This window comes from Podarcis cretensis, assembly GCF_951804945.1.
Source record: "Podarcis cretensis genome assembly, chromosome: 13".
Lineage (NCBI taxonomy): Eukaryota > Metazoa > Chordata > Lepidosauria > Squamata > Lacertidae > Podarcis > Podarcis cretensis.
Genome location: NC_137182.1, coordinates 50,699,863 through 50,726,536, shown reverse-complemented (window position 1 = coordinate 50,726,536; position 26,674 = coordinate 50,699,863). Strand labels below are relative to the sequence as shown.

The window sequence follows — 26,674 nt, the reverse complement described above, 5'->3', positions numbered from 1 at the left end:
ATTCAAATAGATGGAGAATACAATTTGGACATGCATGAACTACCATATTTTTCGCTCTATAGGACGCACCAGACCACAAGACACACCTAGTTTTTGGAGGAGGAAAACAATAAAAATAATATTCTGAATCTCAAAAGCCAGAACAAGAAGAGGGATCGCTGCGCAGTGAAAGCAGCAATCCCTCTTGCTGTTCTGGCTTCTGGGATAGCTGTGCAGCCTGCATTCGCTCTATAAGATGCACGCACGTTTCCCCTTACTTTTTAGGAGGGAAAAAGTGAGTATTATAGAACAAAAAATATGGTAATAATGAAATAACGGAACCATGGAGAGGGGAGAGGGAAGTCAGGGGATTTGAGAAATCCCGCATTTGGATATTATATTAGTTATATAAATAGCATGAAAAGTGTTACAGTTGTTTTCTATTTTAAAATTTTCTTTTCAATGTTTATTTTTATATGATGTTTGTTTTAATTAAAACTAATACAAATATCTTTTAATAAATAAATAAATAAAATCCTGCTCTTGTTTGAGGATTTGCTAAAAAGTACTCTAAATTACCCTCTGCCATCCTGGTGCCTTGCAGATGTTTTGCACGGCAACCGAGGGGAGTTGCAACCCAGAAGCAGGTGTGCTGGCTGCGGGGTGATGGGAATTGTAGTCCGAAACAGACCAAAAAAAAAAGTGTTCTAAATCCGTTAAGGGCAGAGGACCGACGAGACTTTCCCAAGGTTATGTCTTTATTGCCATTTGGAGGGGCAACTTCTGCACTGTAGTGCAGCAAAAGCGGGACAATTAAAAAAAAAAAAGCCATAATATTTGCGGCATGAAAAGGATTTCAGCAGGAAATTATGGGGCATGCACGAATTGGAAACAGAGCAGTACGTCTGCCCTAAAACTTTTGCAAACACAAAAAGTATTGGAAGTAGGATTAGGTGAAAACACCCGTATAACCATCAGGAACACAAATCTCCATGAATGAGTGGTGAAAAGGATGTCTGGAGTTCTCTTGGATGAGGGCAGTGGCCCTTTAATTTTTTATTTTTTATTGAATTTTACAAGAAAAGGAAAAGAGAAACAAAGAACAATACATAACACTGTAAACACATTTATATACATGTTTTCCCAAATGCAAACTAAAAAAAAAGACAAAAGGGGGGGAAATACTTTGCATAACCAATAACATTACCAAATTCATGCTTCAAACATCACAATATATAAATCCTAGTTAAAATATTATAAAAGACTTCCACTGCATTTACCGCACGTCTCTTAGTTATCTTGCTTGCTTTTACATCTGCTCTTCCATCATTTCCCTTCCTTAGGTTCTTTCATAATCCATCAAATCTTTATGTTCTCTATACTCTTCACAAGGTTAGTCTAAGTACAACCAAACTTTCGTATTTGAGCCCTGCTTGTATAAATATTCATTTAAGCATTCCCTTTGTTTCTGTATGCCAGTGGCCCTGTTAGTCCAGAATTCTGCTCCCAAATTGGTCACCCTGGGGCCTCTAAGAAATTCCTGAGCACAAAAGCCCTCTCCCCCCCCCCCTGTGGTTTCCAACAATCAGTCCCAACACGAAGCTGGCTTCTGGAAGATTCAGGGCAGAGGATAGAAAGTCACTTGCACAAAGTGCATAGTTAAAAACTGTGGAACTCACTGCCACTTGAAGCATAGCTGTCAACCGTCCCTTATTTGGCGGGAAAGTCCCTTATCCCAGTGCTGTGTCCCGCTGCTGTCCCTTACTGATGATGTCCCTTAAATTTCCAGGGTTTCAAAGGAAGCAGCTCCTCTCCCTCTCTCCCTGCCGGCCAGGGAGGAGGGAGGCTCCAACTGTGTTGCTCAGCTGCGTTGCTCACCCAATAAGGAGTCTGAGAACGACTGGGGGGGTGGAGCTTGCATGCCTTGTGCCGATCAAATCAGCCGCGTTGCCTGGGGACTTGCCTTTGCTCAGCGCTTCCCAGCGGAGAGGTGACGGTGGTTTTTCTTGCTGCATCCCCTTTGCCGGGTTGCTGCGCTGTGGGAACCACCGCTTGAGGCTTCGTTTGGCTGCTGGCTGGGCTTTCTGCCTTTGGCTCAGAGGGGCTCAGAAGTTGAACATACCTGTGCTTGGAAAATCCCTTATTTTCGCTGCTGATCCCTTATTTTTGAGGCTGCTGGTCCCTTATTTTTGAGGCTGCTGGTCCCTTATTTTCAAATCTGTAAGTTGACAGCTATGAGCCTCCATCACCAGGAACAATACACCTTTGAATGGCAGTGGCCAGGCAAAGGGCAGCAACAGGAGAGGGCTAGTCCAGCCCTGTATGTTAGGGCTGCCATACATAAGGAGTTTTAATCAGACTGTCAAAATGGGCGGATTTCCACCGAATTAGCAAAATGGCTGGGAAAACCCAGATATATAGTTATAGTAACAGTTATTGCGTAATAACTAGTAATAACGTAGTAATAGCTATTGCGTAAACACCCTGCAAACAAATCAGAATTAATGCTGGGTGCGCAATTAAACCTATGCACAAGCAGATCAGGATGAAAGCTCAAGAAATTGGATGTCTGGAGGGTACCGGGTGCGAGGGAAGGCTGCTAGTCTAGCCTTTAGCATCTCTGTGGTGAAAATCCTATACATTCCACATTAGAATTTAGAAAGGGAAGTCAGTTCCACACAGACAAGAAATAATAATAATAATAATAATAATAATAATAATAATAATAATAATTTGCACCCTGCCCATCTGGCTGGGTTTCCCCAGCCACTCTGGGTGGCTTCCAACAAAGACTACCGTAAAAATACATTAAAATGTCACACATTAAAAACTTCCCTGAACAGGGCTGCCTTCAGATGTCTTCTAAATGTCAGGTAGTTGTTAATCTCTTTGACATCTGATGGGAGGGCGTTCCACAGGGCGGGCGCCACTACCGAGAAGGCCCTCTGCCTGGTTCCCTGTAGCTTTGCTTCTCGCAGTGAGGGAACCGCCAGAAGGCCCTCGGAGCTGAACCTCAGTTTCTGGGCTGAACAATGGGGGTGGCTCCTTCAGGTATACTGGGCCAAAGCCGTTTAGGGGTTAATTCAATGGTGTAAAGAAAATAATCTTATGCTTAACACCAAAAAAACCAAAGAACTCATAATTGATTTTAGGCGAAAGAAAAGTGTATTTTTACCATTGCACATAAATGGCGAGGAGGTGGAGAGGGTTGGTAGTTTTAAATACCTGGGCACTTACATCTCTGAGGACCTCTCATGGACTGCAAATATTAATATGGTTGTGAGGAAGGTGCAGGGGAGGTTGTATTTCCTGAGAATGCTCAGGGGATTGAATCTATCTCAGCACCTACTTCTGTCCTATTATCATAGTACCATTGAGAGTGTCTTAACCTATAGTATATTATCGTGGTATGGGAGCAGCTCTGGAATGGAAAAAAAAGCCTTACAGAGAATAATTAAAATTGCCCAGAATGTTATTGGGCTCCAACTACCAACCCTGGATGAGATCTTCACGTCTCGCAGCTTGAAGAAGTCACACAATATCCTGAGAGATCCCACCCATCCTGCTCACAATCTCTTTGAACTGTTGCCTTCGGGCAGAAGATATAGGACAATGAAAACACGAACCACACGCCTTCTGAATAGTTTCTATCCAAGAGCTCTGATTGCACTAAACAATGATCTCAGGGCCAGTAGTAAGAAATAGCAAGCAGTGAGTAGTAAGGAATGAGATAGGTTTTAGGTTATGCTATGCTTCTAATAGGTTGTGTTATATTCTGGATTATGTATGTTTTAATAGATTATGTCTGAATAGGATGAGAGTGTTGGAGATACGTGCAAATGTGTATGTGAATCCGGTCTTGGGTGTTTGATTTTCGTTGTTGTGTATACTGTGTATATACGGACAATGACAATAAATTTATCTATCTATCTATCTATCTATCTATCTATCTATCTATCTATCTAAAGGACAACACCAACACTTTGAATTGTGCTCAGAAATGTAGATGTATGGCAACTAGGGCAATTTTTAAAAGAAAAAAGCTTTGAAAATCCAGGGAAAAAAACTTATTTTTATTTGGGAGATGTCCCCCCCCCCCCCAAAAAAAAAAAAGCTGAAGAATTTTGTCCAGATTTTTACTTTTGGAAATGTGGCAACATGTGGCTTTTCAATAAGCATCTCAGGTTGGTGGGATTAGATAGACCTTTGGTTTTGGGTTCTTCCCCCATTTTTATGTAAGAAAGAGTAAGAATTAGGCACAGGACTGCTCAGATAGCACCTGACACGCCTGTTTTTCTCAGTGTGCCAATAATGGAGTTGTTCCACTAGACTAGAAGAACCATAGGAGCAACTCATCCAGAGATGCACAAGGCAGCTTCCCCCTAAGAGGAAAGAAAAATTGTGTTTTATCTCACATCTCAGCATCAAGACCCTCAAATAAGTATCTACTTAGATCTGCTTTTAATTATTATTACTTAACTGCTTAAGCGCCTTATTCACACTTTTTAAACTGCTCACTTTAGAAGCCAGATTTTTAGATTGCTGACACTCTTGTGTTTCACAGCTGGTTTTGCACAGCACAATTATTTATTTAGTTGGGGGGCCAAATAAATGAGATGGTTTTGTATGTTTCGTGGTATTTTATGCATTGTGACTTGCCGTTATTTTCATTGATTATAGTTTAGTGATTCTATATTGTAAATGATAAGTGTAAACTGTTTAATTATTAAAGGTAAAGGTAAAGGTACCCCTGCCCGTACGGGCCAGTCTTGACAGACTCTGGGGTTGTGCGCCCATCTCACTTAAGAGGCCAGGGGCCAGCGCTGTCCGGAGACACTTCCGGGTCACGTGGCCAGCGTGACATCGCTGCTCTGGCGAGCCAGAGCCGCACACGGAAACGCCGTTTACCTTCCCGCTGGTAAGCGGTCCCTATTTATCTACTTGCACCTGGAGGTGCTTTCGAACTGCTAGGTTGGCAGGCGCTGGGACCGAGCAGCGGGAGCGCACCCCGCCGCAGGGATTCGAACCACCGACCTTTCGATCGGCAAGCCCTAGGCGCTCAGGCTTTAACCCACAGCGCCACCTGCGTCCCGTTTAATTATTACTTGCTGATATTTAATTTTACTGTTTACTATTATTTTCTAATGGGTTATCAAACATTGCTTTATTTGCTGTAAGTTGTTTATTTTAAAGCTGTTATTGTTGTTGAGTCGTTTAGTCGTGTCCGACTCTTTGTGACCCCCTGGACCAGAGCACGCCAGGCACTCCTGTCTTCCACTGCCTCCTGCAGTTTGGTCAGACTCATGCTGGTAGCTTCAAGAACACTGTCCAACCATCTCGTCCTCCATCGTCCCCTTCTCCTTGTGCACTCCATCTTTCCCAACATCAGGGTCTTTTCCAGGGAGTCTTCTCTTCTCATGAGGTGGCCAAAGTATTGGAGCCTCAGCTTCAGGATCTGTCCTTCCAGTGAGCACTCAGGGCTGATTTCCTTCAGAATGCATACGTTTGATCTTCTTGCAGTCCATAGGACTCTCAAGAGTCTCCTCCAGCACCAGAATTCAAAAGCATCAATTCTTCGGCGCTCAGCCTTCTTTATGGTCCAGCTCTCACTTCCATACATCACTACTCGGAAAACCATAGCTTTAACTATATGGACCTTTGTTGGCAAGGTGATGTCTCGGCTTTTTAAGATGCTATCTAGGTTTGTCATTGCCTTTCTCCCAAGAAGCAGGCGTCTTTTAATTTCGTGACTGCTGTCACCATCTGCAGTGATCATGGAGCCCAAGAAAGTAAAGTCTCTCACTTTTAAAGTTACTGTGACTTTTTTTGTATTGGATCAGATTGCTATTACGTGTGTGTTCTTTGCTGTCTATGTCGTTGTTTCTCCAGTTACAGATAGGTAGCCGTGTTGGTCTGCCATAGTCAAAACAAAATAAAAAAATTCCTTCCAGTAGCACCTTAAAGACCAACTAAGTTAGTTCTTGGTATGAGCTTTCGTGTGCATGCACACGAAAGCTCATACCAAGAACTAACTTAGTTGTTTCTCCAGCTTGTAAAACCGCCTTGTTTATAATAACATAGAAAGGCGGTATACAATTTAAAAAAATTGCAGGATGCAAAAAAATTCCCTCCCCGAATTACAGGGAATCCGGCGTGAGCAGAGACTCTTTCAGAGACGCGCCGGGTACCCTCCTCCCGCTTAGGGGAGCCTCACCCTCTGAGTTATCGCGGTGCTAGGAAGGCCTCCTCTCGTTCCCCCCTCCCTCGCCGCTCCCCTCGGGCCCGGCCGCGGCTGTCGGCCGCCAGAGGGCGCTCGCGCGCGCTCCCCATTTAAAGCGAAAGTGCTTTAATAGGAAAAGTCCTCCCACTTCTTAGCCGCCCTCGGTTGCTGAACTGGGCGCTCCCCCTTCCTGTTTGTCTCCACGCGGGTAGAGGATCTCAGGTGAGGAGTTGGGGGGGCGGGGCGGCGATCCTTTGTTGCAAAGGGCAGATTTGAGCCCTGATTTGGGCAAGAGCCCAATGTTGCAATGCAATGCAATGCAATGCAAACGCAAACGGATCTGTTGCAATGCAGGCGGTGCTAAGTTAGGGAAGGAGGAGAAGAGGAGGCGAGGAGGCTGGATTTGGAGCCTCGCCACTTTGGACCTTTTGCAGGCGCCAGAGTCCACGGGAGGCGGGACCCACGCGAGGCCGGGATGTTGCGCGCCCTCGCCAGCTCCGCGCAGCCCAAGCAAGCGCTCGGTCGCCTCCTGAGGATGAATAGCACCGGGGCCAAGGCGCGGGGGACCCTCGCCGACAAGGTGGCCTTGGTGACCGCCTCCACCGAGGGGTAAGCTCCGCTGGGGCTCGGCTCCTTTTCTGGAAGGAGTTGCTGCTTTTTGTTTTTTTGCAGGGGGGAACTGGGTACCGGCGAGGCAGAAGCACTCTGCGCGCTCTCAGGGGCACTCTTGCCCCGGCGCATCTTTCGCTGGCGGTGGAATTGACGGAAGGGAAAGTCTTCACGGCTGATCTCCGAGTCGCGTTAAGCCCTCGGGATCGGTTTTGAAGAGGAGACAAAAAGAGGATTCTTGCCGCTGTGCTTAAGGGATAAGTGTGTGTTTTTATTGTTGCTGAACGGGAACCCACCCGAGTTTTAACGGAGATTTTTAAAACCCTCCAAAGCATCGGTTTGAAAGTCTTTAAGGTAGTGTTTCCTAAAAGCCGTATCCAGCTCTGCTTCTGAAGATCAGTATGCTTAGCATTTTTGTTTTAATCGTGTGTTTTCGATGAACAAAGTTTTGCATCTTTCATTAAGAGTCCTTTCCTGAAAAGATGAGCAGCTATTTCCCCCTGAAAATTGCCTGGATCGTGTCTCTCTTAAGATTATGACTGCAAACACACCATGCATTTAAAGCGTGTGTGCATGCACACACCAAGAATACCTGTCAGAACCGGCCCAGGCATTAGACAGGTTGAGACCACTGCCTCAGGTGGCAGAGAAGTAGTGCCGTCACTGGTGCTCATTTTGGGCACAATTGTATCAATTTTGGTCAAGACACACCACCCCCGATCCCTGAAACTGGTTTAAGGATGCTGGGAACTGTAGCTCTGTGAGTGGTAAACTACAGTTCCCAGGATTTGGGGGGCAAGGGGGTTCAGATCTATGGTGCGTACACAGCCCATGGGTTGAAGGTTAATGACAAGCTGAGATTAACCAGTGATAAACCCTGTTGAATATAATGGAACTTCCTTCTGAGTAAACATTCACAGGATTAGGCTGTTGGCCACTAAATTACAACCAGCTCTCAATGATTAACTAATTAGAGGGAACATTTTTAAACCACTCCAGAAACTGTAGCCTTGTGTAGGGAGTTGGGGTCGCCTAAGAGCGCTTGGCACCCTTAAACTACAGCTCCCAATATTCTTTGGGAGTTTAACGTGGTATCACAGCACTTTCACTGTATGGTGTAAACAGGCCATAAGATAGAATCATAGAGTTGGAAGGGACCCTGGCGGTCATCTAGTCCAACCCGCTTTCATTGCAGGAATCTTGCCCAGTGTGGGATTCGAACCCACGACCGTGGAATTAAGAGTCTCATGCTCTGCCAACTGAGCTATCTGTAAGATTCAGCTGCCAATCTAGCTGGCTTGTATACATGGAACAGAAGGGCGGGATATCTTGTCCTTTGCCTCGGTCACCATCTTGGACTGGCATTGCTTCTCTTCCCTTCCTATGAATTGCAGACACACACACACCATGTTGAACTATAGATTGTAATCTCCTCAGGGCAGGGACCTAGACTGTTTCTCCAAATCTTGTGCACATCAATTGGTTTGCAACCGTTTTTTAAAAAATAATTTTTATTAATTTTCAAACATAATTATCATACATTTCACCAAGTTTCACATCTTAAACAATCTTTTTTGGGACTTCCATCAGCACCTCTGGTGACCTTCCATTTTCATAATTTCTCCCGCATTTCTTAAATTTATATTGCCTTTAATTATCATTACTAACCTCATCCTTTTCATTCAATACTTCAATATTTCCAATTATTCCCCTTACAAAACTTCCTGCACACCTACAAATGTAATCTGGTCATCACAACTACTTTTCAAATAGTCTGTAAATTTACACCAATCGTCTGTGAATCTCTGGTCCCGACGGTTTCGGATTCTTCCCGTTAGTTTGTCTAGTTCTGCATAGTCCATCAATTTTATCCTCGTTTGCAACTGTTTTGGATTACAACCATTTTGGATCACAACCACATCAAACCCTGCAGTGTGTGTCCCTTTTTTTGGATTACAACCCTTTTCATTATTATTACAAACCATTTTTTTTTTTTTGAGGCCCCATTGGCGAAAGCGCGCCTTGGGTTACAACCTGTTTTGGTTTACAACCGGACCTCCGGAGCGGATTATGATTGTAAATCAAGGTATCACTGTACTATATAAACAGCAGTAATAAATATATCCAGCTTTGTGCTGAAAACCAGGGTAGGCTTAGGTTCCCAGCTCCTTTTCTGGGGAGACAGTTCCCCCCCCCCCGCCTCGTTTATTTCCTCAATACAGTGGTACCTCAGGTTACATACGCTTCAGGTTACAGACTCTGCTAACCCAGAAATAGTGCTTCAGGTTAAGAACTTTGTTTCAGGAAGAGAACAGAAATCTTGCGGCGGCAGCAAGAGGCCCCATTAGCTAAAGTGGTGCTTCAGGTTAAGAACAGTTTCAGGTTAAGAACAGACCTCCGGAACGAATTAAGTACTTAACCCGAGGTACCACTGTAAACTTATGCATTCTTGACAGAATTGGCTTAGCAATTGCCCGCCGCCTGGCCCAAGATGGCGCCCACGTGGTTGTGAGCAGCCGTAAACAAGCCAACGTCGACCGGGCCGTCGCTGAGCTACAGACGGAGAAGCTGAGCGTGTCGGGGTTGGTGTGCCATGTGGGGAAAGCCGAAGACAGACAACGCCTTATCAACGCGGTGAGAGCCAAGGCAATCTTGAGGGGGGAGCATATTTAAAGCACCATATGATTTCGCCCCAGGGAATCCTGGGAACTGTAGTTTGGAGTGCTGAGCATTGTTCTCCTCATGGAGCTACCCTGGTTTAGCAATCGTTTCTCTGGGAATTGTAGTTTTGTGTGGGGAATTGGGGGGTGGGGCGTCTCTTAGCAATTGTCAGCACCTTTCTTAAACTTCAGTTCCCAGGATTCTCTGGGGGAAGCCATGACTGCTTAAGAGTGATTTCAATTTATGGCATGGATGTGGCCTGTTTTCTTGTTTATGGTGGCCCGCCTCAGAAGAAGAATGGTGGGTTTTGAACTGCCCTTCCTTGAAAGAGAGCTAGCCCACCACCCGTCTTCTCCTGCAGTGTGCTGCCCCAAGACTCTTGGGTGCCCTCCAGACGGGTGACGGCAAAGCTAACGGCTGCAAGCAGAGTAGGCAGCCTAGAAAACTCCCAGAATCCTCCAGGCCAAACCAAAGAGGATCAAGTTTATTTTAAGCTAATGTATTACGGTATTTTAATATTTTGTTGGAAGCCGTCCAGGGTGGCTGGGGAAGCCCAGCCAGATGGGCGGGGTATAAATAAATTATAATTATAATTATAATTATAATTTATTTATTTTTTATTTTTTATTATTATTTATTTTATGCTATCCTCAAATTCACCTCTGCTCTGATTTCAAGAGAGCAAATGGCCTTTCTCTCTGCTGCGGGTGGAGCTCCTACTTCGATCCCATCCAACATTCAAGAGGAGTTGGACAACACAAGTCTCTTTTTAAAGGGGAATTGCTGGCTCTCGTCTCCCAAGTATTGAGGAAACAGGAGACCTGTAGATTTCCAGGAATGGTGTGCCCCTGATTTGGCTGGCACTGATAAAAGACTCTTTGGTTTCGGATTCAGGGCGAGGTGGCTGTGCCCTCTGACAGCATACGCATTGTACATTTAATAAAACTCATTTGAAGCATGGGACTTCTCCCAAAGAATCCTGGGAACTGTAGTTTGTTGAAGGCACTGGGAATTCTAGCGGTCTGGAGGTGGTAAACTGCAGCTTCCATGGTTTTTTTTGCCACATGCTTTTGTGCGCATGCATTTTCCAACAGCTCCTATCCAAATGTATCTGTCGCTAGACCTGTTTTTCTGCTTCTGCTTGCTCCTAGGCAAGGAGAAATTTCATTGCGTTACAAACAGGGCAGCTCTGTGTCCAATCTGCATCCCATAGGATTGAAATGTTTGTCAAGGTGTGGGGTGCTGCAAAGCGGGGTGTTGCGTGTATTATTAACATTGGTTTATTTACATGTACAGTGGTGCCTTGCAAGACGAAATTAATCCGTTCCGAGAGGCTCTTAGCGGATTAGCGCTATTAGCGGTTTAGCGGCTTTTAGCGATCAGCTGTTAAGCGGCTTATCAGTGGATCAGCTGATAAGCGGCTTAGGAAAAGGGGGGGGGAGGGGAAAAAACCCGCAGAAACTCGCAAGACATTTTCGTCTTGCGAAGCAAGCCCATAGGGAAATTCGTTTTGCGAAGCGCCTCCAAAACGGAAAACCCTTTCGTCTAGCGGGTTTTCCGTCTTGCGAGGCGTTCGTCTTGCGGGGCACCACTGTATTCACCTTATAGCCCACCTTTCCTCCCGAAGGAAACATATTCATAATAAAACATTTTTTCCAAAAAAAAATATGAAAACACTTAAAAACATCCTAAAAACTGCCACCTTGAGGTCTCTTTCAGCCAACATCTGGTTGGCCACTGTGAAGACCGGGTGCATGGCAGGGGGTTCGTCTGGATGATCTTTGGGGGTCCCAACACTATAATTCTATGGTTCTGTGACTAGATGGCCCCCCCTTTGGCCTGAGCCCACCGGCCAGGCTCCCCTGATGTTCTGTGAAGGGCTTGGTTTTTAAACAGAGATTCCCTGTTTGGGGAAGCTTTTAATGTTTAATAAAAGGTAAAGGTACCCCTGCCCATACGGGCCAGTCTTGACAGACTCTGGGGTTGTGCGCCCATCTCACTTAAGAGGCCAGGGGCCAGCGCTGTCCGGAGACACTTCCGGGTCACGTGGCCAGCGTGACATCGCTGCTCTGGCCAGAGCCAGAGCCGCACACGGAAACGCCGTTTACCTTCCCGCTGGTAAGCGGTCCCTATTTATCTACTTGCACCCGGAGGTGCTTTCGAACTGCTAGGTTGGCAGGCGCTGGGACCGAGCAGCGGGAGCGCACCCCGCCGCAGGGATTCGAACCGCCGACCTTTCGATCGGCAAGCCCTAGGCGCTGAGGCTTTAACCCACAGCGCCACCTGCGTCCCATTTTAATGTTTAATAGGTTATTGTATTTTAATATTCCATTGGACACTGCCCAGAGTGGCTGGAGAAACCCAGCCAGATGGGCAGGGTATAAATAATAAATATTATTATTATTATTATATTCGTAGCGTGTTTGCATTGCTCATTCTGTGTCTTGTGCTGCAGGCCCTGGAGCGCCATGGAGGAATTGACATATTGGTCTCCAATGCGGCAGTGAATCCCTTTTTTGGCTCCACTCTGGACGCCACAGAAGAAGTCTGGGACAAGGTAAGGGGTTCGGGGCAGGCGGAGGGAAAGGACTGAGGTGCTGAGGATGAGACTCTCAGGGCAGGAAAGGGGCACGAGCTCTGCCAGTAGGGTGAAGCGGTCCAGTTGGCATAGAGCAGAGGCTTCTGGGAAATGCAGTGTTGCTCAAATCAAGGCTGGGATGCAGGAAGCTGCCTCATGTCTGGTCCCATCCGTTCACACTCGCTCTCAGCTTCAGCTGACTTTGCAGGGCTGCTGTGAGGGTGAAATGGGGAGGAGACCCATGTGCCTTGAGTTCTGTGGAGGGGAAAGCTGTGTGTAATTGTAATGGTTCTAGGGGGTTGCTCGTGCGTAAATCGTCGCCACGCTTGGCTGGGTTACCTGGGTGAACCCTTTCTGTCCGGACAGCCACCCATCTGTGGCTGCCTCAATCGCTGGCAGAATCCGTCAGTGGGCGTTTCTTGAACTTCTTCCAGCAAAGAAGCTCTTTGATGCCTAGTCTCCGCCTACTCTCCCTGCGCAGAAGTCTTCTGCACAGGGAGGGTGTGGGCAGCGGAGGACCCGTGCTCTCCCCGCTGGTCTCCGGCGAGGAGTCATGGAGCCCCCTCGCCGATTCCCCCATCTGCCCCCCTTCTCCACTGGTGCTACGCTGATTTCCTTCCCCAGAAGATGGGCTGCCTCTCTCCCTCCTGGGACGCTCTCCGGCATCCCTCTGGAGCCTTCCCTCCTCCTCTGGCTCCGATGGCAGTTCCCTGACAGTAATGATAATAATAATAATAAAGGTAAAGGGACCCCTAACCATTAGGTCCAGTCGTGGCCGACTTTGGGGCTGCGGTGCTCATCTCGCTTTATTGGCCGAGGGAGCCGGCATACAGCTTCCGGGTCATGTGGCCAGCATGACTAAGCCGCTTCTGGCGAACCAGAGCAGCGCACGGAAACGCCGTTTACCTTCCCACTGGAGTGGTACCTACCATATTTTTTGCCCTATAGGACGCACCGGCCCATAGGACGCACCTAGTTTTTTTGGGGGGAAATAAAGTAAAAAAAAATGTATTTCCCCCCCAGGCACAGAGCTGGGGCGGGGGAAGCCCGAGCTTCCCCCGACCCCAGCCCCCAGAACAGGCAGCTCTCCGCAAGCCGTGGGAGCCCAGCGCCTGGCTCCCACGGCTTGCGGAGAGCTGCGCGAAGCCTGGAGAGCGAGAGGGGTCGGTGCGCACCGCCCCCTCTCGCTCTCCAGGCTTCAGCGAAAGCCTGCATTCGCCCCATAGGACGCACACACATTTCCCCTTCATTTTTGGAGGGGAAAAAGTGTGTCCTATAGGGCGAAAAATACGGTATTTATCTACTTGCACTTTGACGTGCTTTCGAACTGCTGGGTTGGCAGGAGCAGGGACCGAGCAACAGGAGCTCACCCCGTCGCGGGGATTCGAACCGTCGACCTTCTGATCGGCAAGTCCTAGGCTCTGTGGTTTAACCCACAGCGCCACCCGCGTCCAATAATAATAAATACATAAATAAATCCTGGTACACCACTTCCCTGCGGGGAACCCCTTCTGTTAAGGGAGAGAAGGCCTCTCTCAGCTCCTTGTTTCAGAGAGCAGGGTGGGTGGGTGTTTGAAGTACAGTGGTGCCTCGCAAGACGAAATTAATCCGTTCTGCGAGTCTCTTCGTCTAGCGGTTTTTCCGTCTTGCGAAGCATCCCTATTAGCGGATTAGCGCTATTAGCGGCTTAGCGGCTTAGAAAAGGGGGGGGGACGGAAAAAAACTTGCAAGACTCGCAAGACGTTTTCGTCTTGCAAAGCAAGACCATAGGGAAATTCGTCTTGCGAAGCGCCTCGAAAAACGGAAAACCCTTTCGCCTAGCGGGTTTTTCGTCTTGCGAGGCATTCGTCTTGCGGGGCACCACTGTATGGTTGTGATTTTTTCTTGCTTTTCTTGCCTTTAGCTTCCTGTAAACCCGCTTTGAGGGTTTTGTTGTTGTTGTTTTTACAGCCAAGCAATATATAAATTATATGAAAACAATGAAGGGGGAAAGTGATTAGGCCACGGGTGGGAGAGTTTAGCAAGCGACGGGTTTTGAGAAGCCTTTTCCTCCTCTCTTTTATCTTCGATTAGATTTTTGACATCAACGTGAAGGCTGCAGCCCTGCTGATCAAACTAGTCGTACCTCACATGGAGAAAAGGGGGTGAGTCCCCGATTATTGTGCTTGCGTGTTGCGGAAGAGGCAACTTGGTGATGGGCAAGGGGTGTTCTGTGGCAACAATAAAATTCTTGTCTATATTCTGGTCGCCAATCAAGCAGATAACCACGAAGATCTCTTTACAAATCCACCTTTTTGCTCCTCGCCTAGGCTCCGTGTCACGCTTCGTGTCTGCTTCAAGTTTCTGGTCTTCATTGTGAAACATCCCATTTCTGTAGCCCTTCCTGTGTCCACCCACCTTCTGTTGATGGGGAAAGGCCTCCGTTCTGTTGACCTGTGGGACTTGTGGAGAAGGTCACCTTCCTTTCAAAAAGGCAGGCCAGAAGCCATTCAGTGGCTTGGCCACTGACATTTGGGGGGAACTATGGGGCACATCTGAGGAATTATTGGGGGGAGGGACTCAGTAGCTCTTTATCTGGTACAGAGTTGAGGCCATGTTGCTAGACCTCATGGCCAACACCCTTGTTTGAGACTTTTTCAGTCCCTCTGTGGATTCAGGGAACAGTAACCACCAACCATTTTCTCAGGTGATGTTGTTGTTGTTTAGTCATTTAGTTGTGACCCCCTGGACCAGAGCACGCCAGGCACTCCAATCTTCCACTGCCTCCCGCAGTTTGGTCAAACTCATGCTGGTAGCTTCGAGAACACTGTCCAACCATCTCGTCCTCTGTCGTCCCCTTCTCCTTGGGCCCTCCATCTTTCCCAACATCAGGGTCTTTTCCAGGGAGTCTTCTCTTCTCATGAGGTGGCCAAAGTCTTGGAGCCTCAGCTTCAGGATCTGTCCTTCCAGGGAGCACTCAGGGCTGATTTCCTTAAGAATGGATAGGTTTGATTTCTCAGGTGATAATGGACCCCAAAGCAGTCAGTGAGTTACGTGGTGGAGCGGAGATTTGAACCCAAGACTCACTGATCCATGGCCAACACTTGAACCACAAGCAACTTTTCTGTGGTGAACTCCACCCCTCTCCCTGGTCCTGACACCTTCACCCTTCCTCAGGGCTCACTTCTCCAGCCAAATTTTCCTTTCAGATGTGCACCTCACCTTACGTGGTCCCCAATGTGACTCCTCTCAGCCTCCATCCTCATTCGCTCTTTTTAACCTGCTTTTTTCTTACAGAGGCGGCTCCATCGTTATCGTCTCCTCCATCGCTGCTTATTCCCCGTTTCCGGTGAGTCAACTGTTTTCCATTCCTCTGCCAATGTTGTCCTCCTTCTGGGTATAGAACTTCCCTATCCCTTCCTGTAGTAAGAACATTAGAAGATCCCAGCTGCTGGATCAGGCCAGCGGCCCATCTAGTCCAGCGTCCTATTCTCACAGTGACCAACCAGATGCCCCAATAGGAAATAGGTCACAATATAGATTTTAACTTCTGGGGAAAACTCTGGAAAAGTGACTTGAAGTTTACAGCATCTTGTTCTTTGAAGGAGAACTACCTGAAAATTATTTACAGATGGTGTTGAACTCCGAGTAGGCTTGCTAAGATGCACAGTTGTACCTCGGGTTACATACGCTTCAGGTTACAGACTCCGCTAACCCAGAAATAGTGCTTCAGGTTAAGAACTTTGCTTCAGGATGAGAACAGAAATCGGGCTCTGGCGGCGTGGCAGCAGCAGGAGGCCCCATTAGCTAAAGTGGTGCTTCAGGTTAAGAACAATTTCAGGTTAAGTATGGACCTCTGGAACGAATTAAGTACTTAACCCGAGGTACCACTGTATAAGACTGAATAAGATAAGTGCTGGAGATGCAAAGAGGTTGAGGGAACGTTTTTTCATATGTGGTGGACTTGTAAAAGAGTAAAAGAGTACCGGGAAATTATCCATAACGAATTGAAAAAAATGTTTAAAAGTACTTTCCCCCCCAAAAACCAGACAGAGTCCTTTCTGCTGAAATTCCCGGGTGTCCAAAAAGATTATGTATGCCACTACTGTGGCCCGTGTTTTGTTAGCCCCAAAATGTAAAACAAGTGAGGTCCCATCTAAAGAAGAATGGCAACTTAAGTTGACAGAATATCCACAGTTTGCATACTTAACATATAGTATAAGAGAACAAGAAGAACATACGTTTAGAGAAGATTGGAAAACGTTTATTGAATATATGGGAAATGACTGTGTACAGCTGAAAACACCGGCAGCATTAAGATAAATTCAACAGTGTAAGTTAGTTATGATGGTTGTTATAATGGAAAACTGAAGTTTCTGTAAAATATGCAGGGATTTATGATATATAAAATGAACCATGGAAAGAGAGGAAGGGAAGTCACTGGTATCTTAAGGATGTATAAATGAATACTTTAAATTGTAAGGCAGAAAATTTAATAAAAATTATATATTAAAAAATGCAAGCAGGACATCAGTTCACCAACGCCATCCACTCCTGCGATTCGCAGCAACTGGTTCCAACTCAGGAACGGCTCTGCCAAGCTGGAGCTATTGCTAGTAAACATTCATAGCCTTCTCCTCCCTGAATTTTGAAAGCCATCCACATTGATGGCCTGCATCCCTTCCCCAAGGAAGAGGACAGACGTTGCGGTGCAACAACATCTGGGTGCCCATGGTTGAAGAATGCCGCCTTCGGGGAACGGTCTTGTCAGCCCCCTGAAATCTCTTCCTCCTCTTAGGGCCTGGGCCCCTACAACGTTAGCAAGACAGCACTCCTGGGCCTCACGCACACCCTGGCTTCCGAACTCGGCCCCAGAAACATCCGCATCAATGCACTGGCCCCCGGCCTGATCCGCACCAAGTTCAGCTCAGCTGTGAGTATCGGGGAAGCTGAGGACAGAAGTGCCTCCTGTGTTTATTTACCGTATTTTCTGCTCTCTAAGACTCACTTTTTCCCTCCTAAAAAGTAAGGGGAAATGTGTGTGCGTCTTATGGAGCGAATGCAGGCTGCGCAGCTGTCCCAGAAGCCAGAACAGTAAGAGGGATCGCTGCTTTCACTGCACAGCAATCCCTCTTGCTGTTCTGGCTTCTGGGATTCAGAATATTTTTTTTCCCCTCCTCCAAAAACTAGGTGCGTCTTATGGTCTGGTGCGTCTTATAGAGCGAAAAATATGCTATTTATCCCTTGCCTTTCTTCCGCCATCACGGAACCCATGCTGCAGTGTGCGTGCGTGCTTCTCGCAAGAGATCCTGCCCACCCTTTGCAATCTTTCACATGTCCCACCTTTACCTAAGGTACCCCTGGCTGGGGCATGGGGGGCGGGGAGAGAGAGAGAGAGCCATCTCGTGTGTCAGTGACCAGCTTTTGGAACTCCCTGCCTGGAAAAATTTTGATTATTACTACATTTATTACCAGCTGCTCATCAACTGTTCCCAGGCTGGGTTGCAACACTTAAAAATGTAAAGCAGTCAGAACAGATCACAATCGCAGGAATAGGGTGGGTTCTGAAAACAATCATTTCAAGTGTCAAAGACCGAGGTGAAGAGGTCTGTTCCACTTCATTCCACCTGACAAGATATTCCTGTATCTTGGGGGTTTTAATGGGATTCTTTATCTGCCCCTTCTGTCTGTTTTAATTTTCTGGTTTTTTATTTATTTTGTTCTATAATGTATTATTTTTTAAAGTGTTTCACTTGCACCCAACCCTCTGACGGCATAGATTTCAATGGGAGCGAGGTGTAACTAACTGCAGTTCTGATCTTGTACACACTTAAAACTGGGAGCGAGCCTTGTTGAATTTGGGTGGGACTCCCACGAAGACAGACACGTATAGAGCAATGCTGTCTTTCTGAATCCAACCCAAAGTCAACAGAAGTTGAAATCTGTTGTAATTGGACTGCTTTTGTTTTTGGTTTTTTTTTAAAAAAATGTCTTTACCTACAAGCACAAATTCAGAGTATTGGTTTTATCATAGAGGCAAACTGACAGGGCATCTTCTCTTTCCAGCTCTGGCAGGACAAAACCATGGGGGACAAATTGATGGAAACCATGAGGATACGGAGGTAACGTTCACTACACAAACAAACACCCACCGATCAGCAGGTCTGTGGGCCAGCTATGGGCCACAAACGGAATCTGAGGGGACTGTACCACATCACTTGAATTGGCTGCCGGGCCCTGAGGCCCCTTCACAAGAAGCCCCTCGCCCACCCACTAAGGTTGGGCACAAGCCCATCCCAGCCGTTGGCTCTGGAGCCTGCCTTCTAACCACAGGGGTGGCGAACCATTTTGGTCCCACCCACCTGACATATGCAACATCATTTGTGGGCAGGTTAAAAGGGGGGGCTGGGCCAGGTGGGTGGCTGCGCCCCCTTCTCAGATTTGGCTCTCCAGTGGGGCAGGATGCAGAGGAGCTGGGCTGCTGGGGAGATACCATTCCCCACTCTTGATCTAGGAGTTTTGCAGGTGGCACTGTGGTCTGAACCACTAAGCCTCTTGGGCTTGCTGAACAGAAGATCGGCAGTTCGAATCCCCGTGATGGGGTGAGCTATTGCTCGGTCCCAGCTCCTGCCAACCTAGCAGTTCGAAAACACACCAGTGCAAGTAGATAAATAGGCAGGAAAATGAATGGCGTTTTCATGCGCTCTGGTTTCTGTCACGGTGTCCCGTTGCACCAGAAGCGGTTTAGTCCTGCTGGCCACATGACCTGAAAAGCTGTCTGTGGACAAACACCAGCTGCCTCGGCCTGAAAGCGAGACCAATGCTGCAACCCCATAATTGCCTTGGACTGGACTTAACCGTCCAGGGGTCCTTTACCTTTACCCTTTACCTTTTTTCAGTGGAATGCATCTGAGGAATGGGGCTTGGCTGTGTCGGAGGGGGTCTGATCTGTATGCAAAAAGTCTCACTTCTGGTCTCTGGTGTCTCTCTAGATTTATTTATTTATTGGGTTTATATGCCACTCTTCATCAAAAGATCTTGGGGAGGTTCAGATGGTTTAAAAACAAAAAACAAAACCCAAGATAAAAGCTCTAGTAAATAATCAAAAGCAACAAAACTCCGCCTCCCACAAACACATTTAAAAGCCTGTAGAATATTAAACAGCCAAAGACATGGTTGAAGAGGAATGGTTTTTTTGCCTGGCGCCTAAACGTGTATAATGAAGGCGCCAGGCAAACCTCCCTGGGGAAAGCATCTCACAAGCAGGGAGCCACCACAGAGAAGGCCCGTTCTTGTACAGTGGTACCTCGGGTTACATACGCTTCAGGTTACATACCCTTCAGGTTACAGACTCCGCTAACCCAGAAATAGTGCTTCAGGTTAAGAACTTTGCTTCAGGATAAGAATAGAAATTGTGCTGCGGCGGCAGCAGGAGGCCCCATTAGCTAAAGCGGTGCTTCAGGTTAAGAACAGTTTCAGGTTAAGAACGGACCTCCAAAACGAATTAAGTACTTAACCTGAGGTACCACTGTATTCCTGCCCTCTGGACCTCTCACGGAGGAGCCACACGAACAATGGCCTCAGAAGAGGAACACGGGGTCTGGGTCGGTTTATAGGGGGAGAGGCAGTCCTTGAGGTATTGCGGTCCTCAGCCGTTTGGCGTTTGTTAGGGGGCAGAGTTGGGGAACCGTTCTCAAACTGAGAGCCACATTCTTTTGTGGAGAGCCGTCCGGGGCCTACCGCAGATGGGGCCCTAGCTAGTGTACACGGGTGCACATAGCACACCGCTGCATGCAGAATGTGCTGCACATCCAAAACCACCTCATCCTGACTCAGACCACCTAGTTCAGCTCTCCTGGATTTCAGTCCGGGAACATTCATTCCCAGCCCTATCTGGAGGTTCGGTATGAAAGCGAGTGACAAAACGTTAATACATTGTGGGATCCTTATTATTATTATTATTTAACCAGCTTACGATAAGCCTAAAAACCTTGATTTGTGTTCAGAGCAGGGTGGGGGGGGCCCGCTCTGCTGCCAAACTACAGCCCCTCCCCAGACGCACGGATTCACTCGCTTCCTGCCACCACCCCAAACCCACAGCAGTAAAGGCTGGAAAAAAGGCTATAAATGCCTGGAAGTGGGTGGCGGGGATGATTTTCACGGAGAGCACAGTTCGGCAGAGGAGGTTTAACCCCTCCCTCCTTTCCCCAGCTGCACACTCTGCAAGTATTGCGCAAACCCGCCTGCTGCAAACATGGAGCCATTAGTTTTTTTTTTGAAAAGTCTCCTACAAAAACAATTTTTTTGCAAGCCTGATTGCAACGTGGAAATGGGGGGCGGGCGGTTACTGGTGTGTGTGGGGGGGGTGTCACAGTGCATGGGGTGCGGAGGTTTAACCCTTTCCTCCACAGCAATGAACTCCACCCTAGGTAAAGGTAAAGGGACCCCTGACCATTAGGTCCAGTCATGGCCGACTCTGGGGTTGCGGCGCTCATTTCGCTTTATTGGCTGAGGGAGCCGGCGTACAGCTTCCGGGTCATGTGGCCAGCAGGACTAAGCCGCTTCTGGCGAACCAGAGCAGCGCGCAGAAATGCCGTTTACCTTCCTGCCGGAGTGGTACCTATTTATCTACTTGCACTTTGACGTGCTTTTGAACTGCTAGGTTGGCAGGAGCAGGGACCGAGCAACGGGAGCTCACCCCGTCGTGGGGATTCGAACCGCCGACCTTCTGATCAGCAAGTCCTAGGCTCTGTGGTTTAACCCACAGCGCCACCCGCGGCACTCCACCCTACCCACCCACAAAAAGAACCCCAACACGTACACACTACAATTATGCTTGAAGAGAGCCCCTGTTTTGGAGCACACTATCCAGCCCTCTTGCCTCCCCCCTCCTCCCAACCCTTGGAGAGCTGCTGCCGCCTAGAGTAGACAACGCTGAGCACGATGGATGTGGAATAAGGCCCCACTGTGTCCCACCAGGTGGCTTAAGCAGCTCTAGCTAGGCCTGAGTCCTGGCGCAACCTGCAGGCCATTTATTTATTAAATATCTATACCACCTGTGATCTGAGTATCAAAGGGCAGTTTACAATATAAAAACATAAAAGGTACATGACATAACAAGCAGCAGTTTTTTTTAAGAAAACAAAAACCGTGCAAGGTTTGAAAGGCCATAGATTGGCTATTTAAACAAAGATCTGGGAGAAAAGGCAAGGTATGTAAGGAAGGTGCCAGGCAGGCCTTCCTGGGTAGAGCATCCCACAATCGGGGAGCCACCACAGAAAAGCCCGTTCTTGCGTTGCTGCCCTCCAGACCTCTCACAGAGGCGGCACGCAAAGAATAATAAGAAGAAATAATGAGAAATTTTATTTATACCCCGCCCTCCCCGACCAGAGCCGGGCTCAGGGCAGCTAACACCAGTAAAATTACAATAAAAATTACAAAAAAATGCAGCCTCATTTTAAAAGTAGCCCATAGATCAAAACCGTAAGGGGAGGGCAACATAAGGGTCAGACTGAGTCCAAACCAAAGACCAGGCAGAACAGCTCTGTCTTGCAGGCCCTGCGGAAAGATGTCAAGTCCCACAGGGCCCTGGTCTCTTGTGACAGAGCGTTACACCAGGTTGGGGCCAGTACTGAAAAGGTCCTGGCCCTAGTTGAGGCCAATCTAACCACCTTGCGACCTGGGACCTCCAAAGTGTTGTCATTTGTGGACCTTAAAGTCCTCCGCGGGGCATACCAGGAGAGGTGGTCCCGTAGGTACGTGGGTCCTAGGCCACATAGGGCTTTAAAGAAGGGTCTCAGGATAATTGCAGGGTCAGGGTCATATGGGGAGAGGTGCCCCTTCCTTGTATGGGCTCTGAGTGCTGGCAGCTGTGGTGTGAGAGAGAGGAGTCGAGGGCCAGGGAATGGGGTTGCAGGTCAAGAGCCAGGAGTTTGACCCTATAGGTGGTGCTGTCGCCCAGGCAAATTCATCAGGGAGCCGACGGCCACCCGGCGGACTCTAGAATGGGCAGACAGATTTGAGGCTGGTCGAAGAAGAGCAGGAGGAGATCTCTGTAGCTGGATCAGGCCAATGGCCCACCTCGCCCTTGATCTTACAGTGGCCAACCTGATGCCCCTAGGGAAAACTTGCAAGCAGGATGATGAGTGCCGTGACAATCTCCCCACTTGCAATTTTCAGTGATGGGCGTTACTGAAAAATTTGGATTTGATATCCCGCTTTATCACTACCGGTAGGAGTCTCAAAGCGGCTCACATTCTCCTTTCCCTTCCTCCCCCACAACAAACACTCTGTGAGGTGAGTGGGGCTGAGAGACTTCAAAGAAGTGTGACTGGCCCAAGGTCACCCAGCAGCTGCATGTGGAGGAGCGGAGACGCGAACCCGGTTCCCCAGATTACGAGACTACCGCTCTTAACCACTACACCACACTGGCTCTTTTTGCCTCCAAACATGTGGTGGACCATAGCTGTTCTGGTTGGTAGCCATTGATCGCCTTATTCTCCCCATGAATTTGTCTCATTGTTGGCATCCATCTGTCTCGAAAGACAATGGAGTGTGCCTCTGTGGGCAGAGTCGAACCACTGGAGAATCGCAACACCCGCTGTGGCTCCAGAGACCCGCAACTTGTAACTGCTGCCTCCTGCATTGTTTCGGCTGCGTTAGCAGCAACCAAAATGGCCTCTCTGGGGCGCAGGCCTGGGTGGTGTGTCTGGGGGTCCTGGGGTGCCCAGACAACAAGACCCCCCCCCCCAGCCTGGCTGATGTGGTCCAAAGGAAAGCAGAGCAATATGTTTGGCAGCAGCCTGGTTACAGGAGTTGCCGGAAGGAGACCTACAAGGCGCCATACAACCCCCTTAGGAACTTCAGTCCAGATTTGTGTAGGGTTTACTCCTTAGCCTTTTCTTCTCCTGAAGATATCCCACAGGGCCGCGGGTAATGAATTTTGTCTAATCCTCTTTATTAGCTATTCAAATGGGTGGCCGTCGCCACCTCTCGCGGGCAGGGGGCAAAATTTCAAAGTTTAACTGTTCATTGTGAGAAAAAGTAATTCCTTTTGCCTGGCTGTGAAGCTAGCAATATTCAGCTACGTTGGATGGTCGTGAATTCTAGTATTATGAGTGAGGAAGAAAAACATCTCTCTATCCGTTTTTTTCAGACCATGCATAATTTTTATACACGTCTGTCATCTCTCCTCCCCACCACCCTGACATACCTTTAAACAAACTAAAAAGGCCCAAATGCGGCCTCAGTTTCTCCCCTTGACTTGAACCCATGCAGATCCAGGTGTGAAAGACATAACATTTTGAATTAAAGATCAGGGCACCCTTAAAAACATCCTCAGCTTAGGGGTAACCAAGCCTGAACAGTTCTTTCTTTCAACAAAGTTCTCCCTTCTGCTTAGTGTCTGACTAGCACCTGGGAATTGTTTAGTCGTTTAGTCGTGTCCGACTCTTTGTGGCCCCCTGGACCAGAGCACGCCAGGCACTCCTGTCTTCCACTGCCTCCTGCAGTTTGGTCAAACTCATGCTGGTAGCTTCGAGAACAGTGTCCCACCATCTCGTCCTCTGTCATCCCCTTCTCCTTGTGCCCTCCATCTTTCCCAACATCAGGGTCTTTTCCAGGGAGTCTTCTTCTCTTCTCATGAGGTGGCCAAAGTCTTGGAGCCTCAGCTTCAGGATCTGTCCTTCCAGTGAGTACTCAGGGCTGATTTCCTTCAGAATGGAGAGGTTTGATCTTCTTGCAGTCCATGGGACTCTCAAGAGTCTCCTCCAGCACCAGAATCCAAAAGCATCCATTCTTCGGCGATCAGCCTTCTTTATGGTCCAGCTCTCACTTCCATACATCACTACTGGGAAAACCATAGCTTTAACTATACGGACCTTTGTCCGCAAGGTGATGTCTCTACTTTTTAAGATGCTGTCTAGGTTTGTCATTGCTTTTCTCGCAAGAAGCAGGCGTCTTTTAATTTCGTGGCTGCTGGTTCAAATAATTAAACTCACTGGGTGATCTTAGGCCACTTATTCCCTCTCAGCCTAACCTACCTCGCAGGGTTGTTGTGAGGATAAAATGGGGAGGGGGAGAAGAACCATGTATGCCGCCTTGAGCTGCTTGGAGGTGGGATTCAAATGTAATAAATAAATTAATTGGGAACCCCATGGGCTGGGATTACAAACTTCATTCCACTCACAACTGAAATGTTTCCTCAGGCCTTGAGGATTCAGAATAACCTGACTGTGTGCGTGGAGTACTTAGTAATCTTACTATGCTTTCATTTTTAAAATTTTATTTCTGTGTTCTGCTTGGCCCACTGCGCATGTGCACATGTGTGCTTCCTGGCCCCCCAAATGCGCCCCAGCACATTTGCGCATTGGTTTAAACAGTGCACGAAAAGCAAGCATCGTTATTGCATCCGGGTTCTCAGGCGCTTTAGTTGCCTAATTAAAAAAAAAAAGAGGGGAGAGAGAAAAGAAGCAAACTGACAACTGCAGAAAATTGCACATGTGGCAATTGTGGAATTGCTTCTGGAAATTCTCCAGGTTACGCAGGAAGGCAGAGCAGAGCAGAGCAGTGGTGGTGATGCAGAAACTTACAGAATGATAATGAAATGGAACAAGGGACATCCAAGCATCCCAAGACTTGAGAGTGATCTGTCAGCTCCAGCCTCGGTCGTTCTATGCTGAACAGCAAAAAAATCCAGGCCTGGATTAGGGGTTGGTTACCCACAGGCCTTGTTGGCGGCATCTTCCTCCTCTTACCTAGATTCACCTTTCCTCCTCCTGCCTCCAATTCCTCGGCCTCATCTCCTTTCCCCACCAGGCCCTGCCACCTTCTTTTCCCCGGCCCGGCCCTTGGACAACGGCTATATTCTGCCTCCACTGCCAAGAGGCCACAGAAAACCACTCGCTGGGGAATCTCATGTGAGCAAAGTACTGTTGCGCTTAGGTCCGGCTTGCAGGCGTCCTAAAAGGCATCAGGTTGGCCGCTGTGAGAACAGAATGCAGGACTAGATGGGTCCTTGGCCTGATCCTGCGGGCTTGTTTCGTGTGCCTCCATCCTTTCTTTGCCTTGCTTCCACCAGGAATGCCCGCTAACCGGACTGTTTCCCTTTCCTCCCTCTCTTCCTCAGGATGGGAGAGCCGACGGACTGCTCTGGCATAGTCTCCTTCCTCTGTTCCCCGGACGCCGACTACATCACAGGGGAGACCGTGGTGGTGGCTGGGGGGGCCCCATCCCGTCTCTGATGGGAAGGGTGGCGTCCGGCCTGCCTTCCTACTCAACTATGTGAACGACCAGATGGATGGTTTTGCATTGCCCACTATGCACCCCAGGAATAAAGATGTGGGGATGTTGACTGAGGGGGGAGGGGGTGCTTGGCTACTGGAAGTGGGGGGCACAGTTGCTCCCCCAGAGGAGAGGTGACAGGGCGAGACACAGACGTCCCTCCCAATAAATGGGAAGATGGCAAGGGGGAAATTGATCTCTGGCTCTCACTTGAGGTTGTATGTGTTTTTTAAAAATACCGTATTTTTTGCTCTATAAGACTCACTTTTTCCCTCCTAAAAAGTAAGGGGAAATGTGTGTGCGTCTTATGGAGCGAATGCAAGCTGCACAGCTATCACAGAAGCCGGAACAGCAAGAGGGATTGCTGCTTTCACTGCGCAGCGATCCCTCTTGCTGTTCTGGCTTCTGAGATTCAGAATATTTTTTTTCTTGTTTTCCTCCTCCAAAAACAAGGTGCGTCTTGTGGTCTGGTGCGTCTTATAGAGCAAAAAATATGGTATGATGGTGGTAATTATGATTGGTTTATTACCCACCCCTCACCCTAAGGTCCCAGGGTAGGTCACAATGATTTAAAACAAATTAAAGGGAGTTATAGGGACATAGCCCATCCCTGGTCCAGGTTTGTTGGAAGAAGTTTCGGTATCATCTAGATTAGTGTTTCTCAAACTTGGGTCTCCAAGTGTTTTGGGGCTACAATTCCCACCATCCCTGACCACTGTTCCTGCTAACTAGGGATGATGGGAGTTGTAGTCCAAAAACAGCTGGAGACCCAAGTTTGGGAAACACTGATCTCTATGAAGTTCATCAGGTAGCACAGTTCCCATTGGGATGGGGAATGACCCAAAGCAGTCTTTTCCAACCTGGGCTCTCCAGATGTTTTTGGACTACAACTCCCATCAGCCTCTGCTGGCTGGGGCTGATGGGAGTTGTAGTCCAAAAGCATCTGGAGGCCCCAGGTTGACAAAATCAGGCCTTACCGCCGACAAATGCTTCCCTGTGTAACTGGGGGGGCCCTTCTGGAAGAACAAAAATCTCAAGCACTGGGAGAGGTGTCCCTGTGTGTGTATTATGGATTTTAGGGGTTACTTTTGCAGAAAAGTATTGGGGCGCAGGAAGTCTTTTTCGAGGGGAGGGGAGGGTCTGTGGCTCCGGTGGCGATTTTCCGCCTGTTCGTTTCCCAGTGTGCCTTATTTTTCTGTCGACTTTAACAATAAAGGTGTGTCTCTGACTGAATCCTTTTGTGGGCGCCTCTGTTTGTGCGGAGGGAACCCCAGCCCCCCAAGGAAGGGGTTCTCAGCAAGGGTGGAGCCTGACTGAAGCACAGCCTCTCTCCCCCACCCCCCAAACTATACTCTGCGAAGCCACCC

The 26,674-nt window shown here is 48.1% G+C and overlaps 1 protein-coding gene across 1 annotated transcript; it reads left to right on the top strand.

Moving 5' to 3' along the window:
- The first annotated feature begins 6,289 nt into the window (after positions 1-6,289).
- LOC307202275 (dehydrogenase/reductase SDR family member 4-like) lies at positions 6,290-26,540 on the top strand. Its single transcript, XM_079952136.1, has 9 exons — positions 6,290-6,421; positions 6,634-6,808; positions 9,265-9,442; positions 11,925-12,026; positions 14,121-14,191; positions 15,324-15,375; positions 16,825-16,959; positions 18,093-18,148; positions 25,153-26,540. Exons 2-9 carry the CDS (start codon positions 6,675-6,677, stop codon positions 25,265-25,267), a joined length of 843 nt encoding a protein of 280 aa, XP_079808262.1. The 5' UTR covers positions 6,290-6,421; positions 6,634-6,674; the 3' UTR covers positions 25,268-26,540.
- Positions 26,541-26,674: the final 134 nt, after the last annotated feature.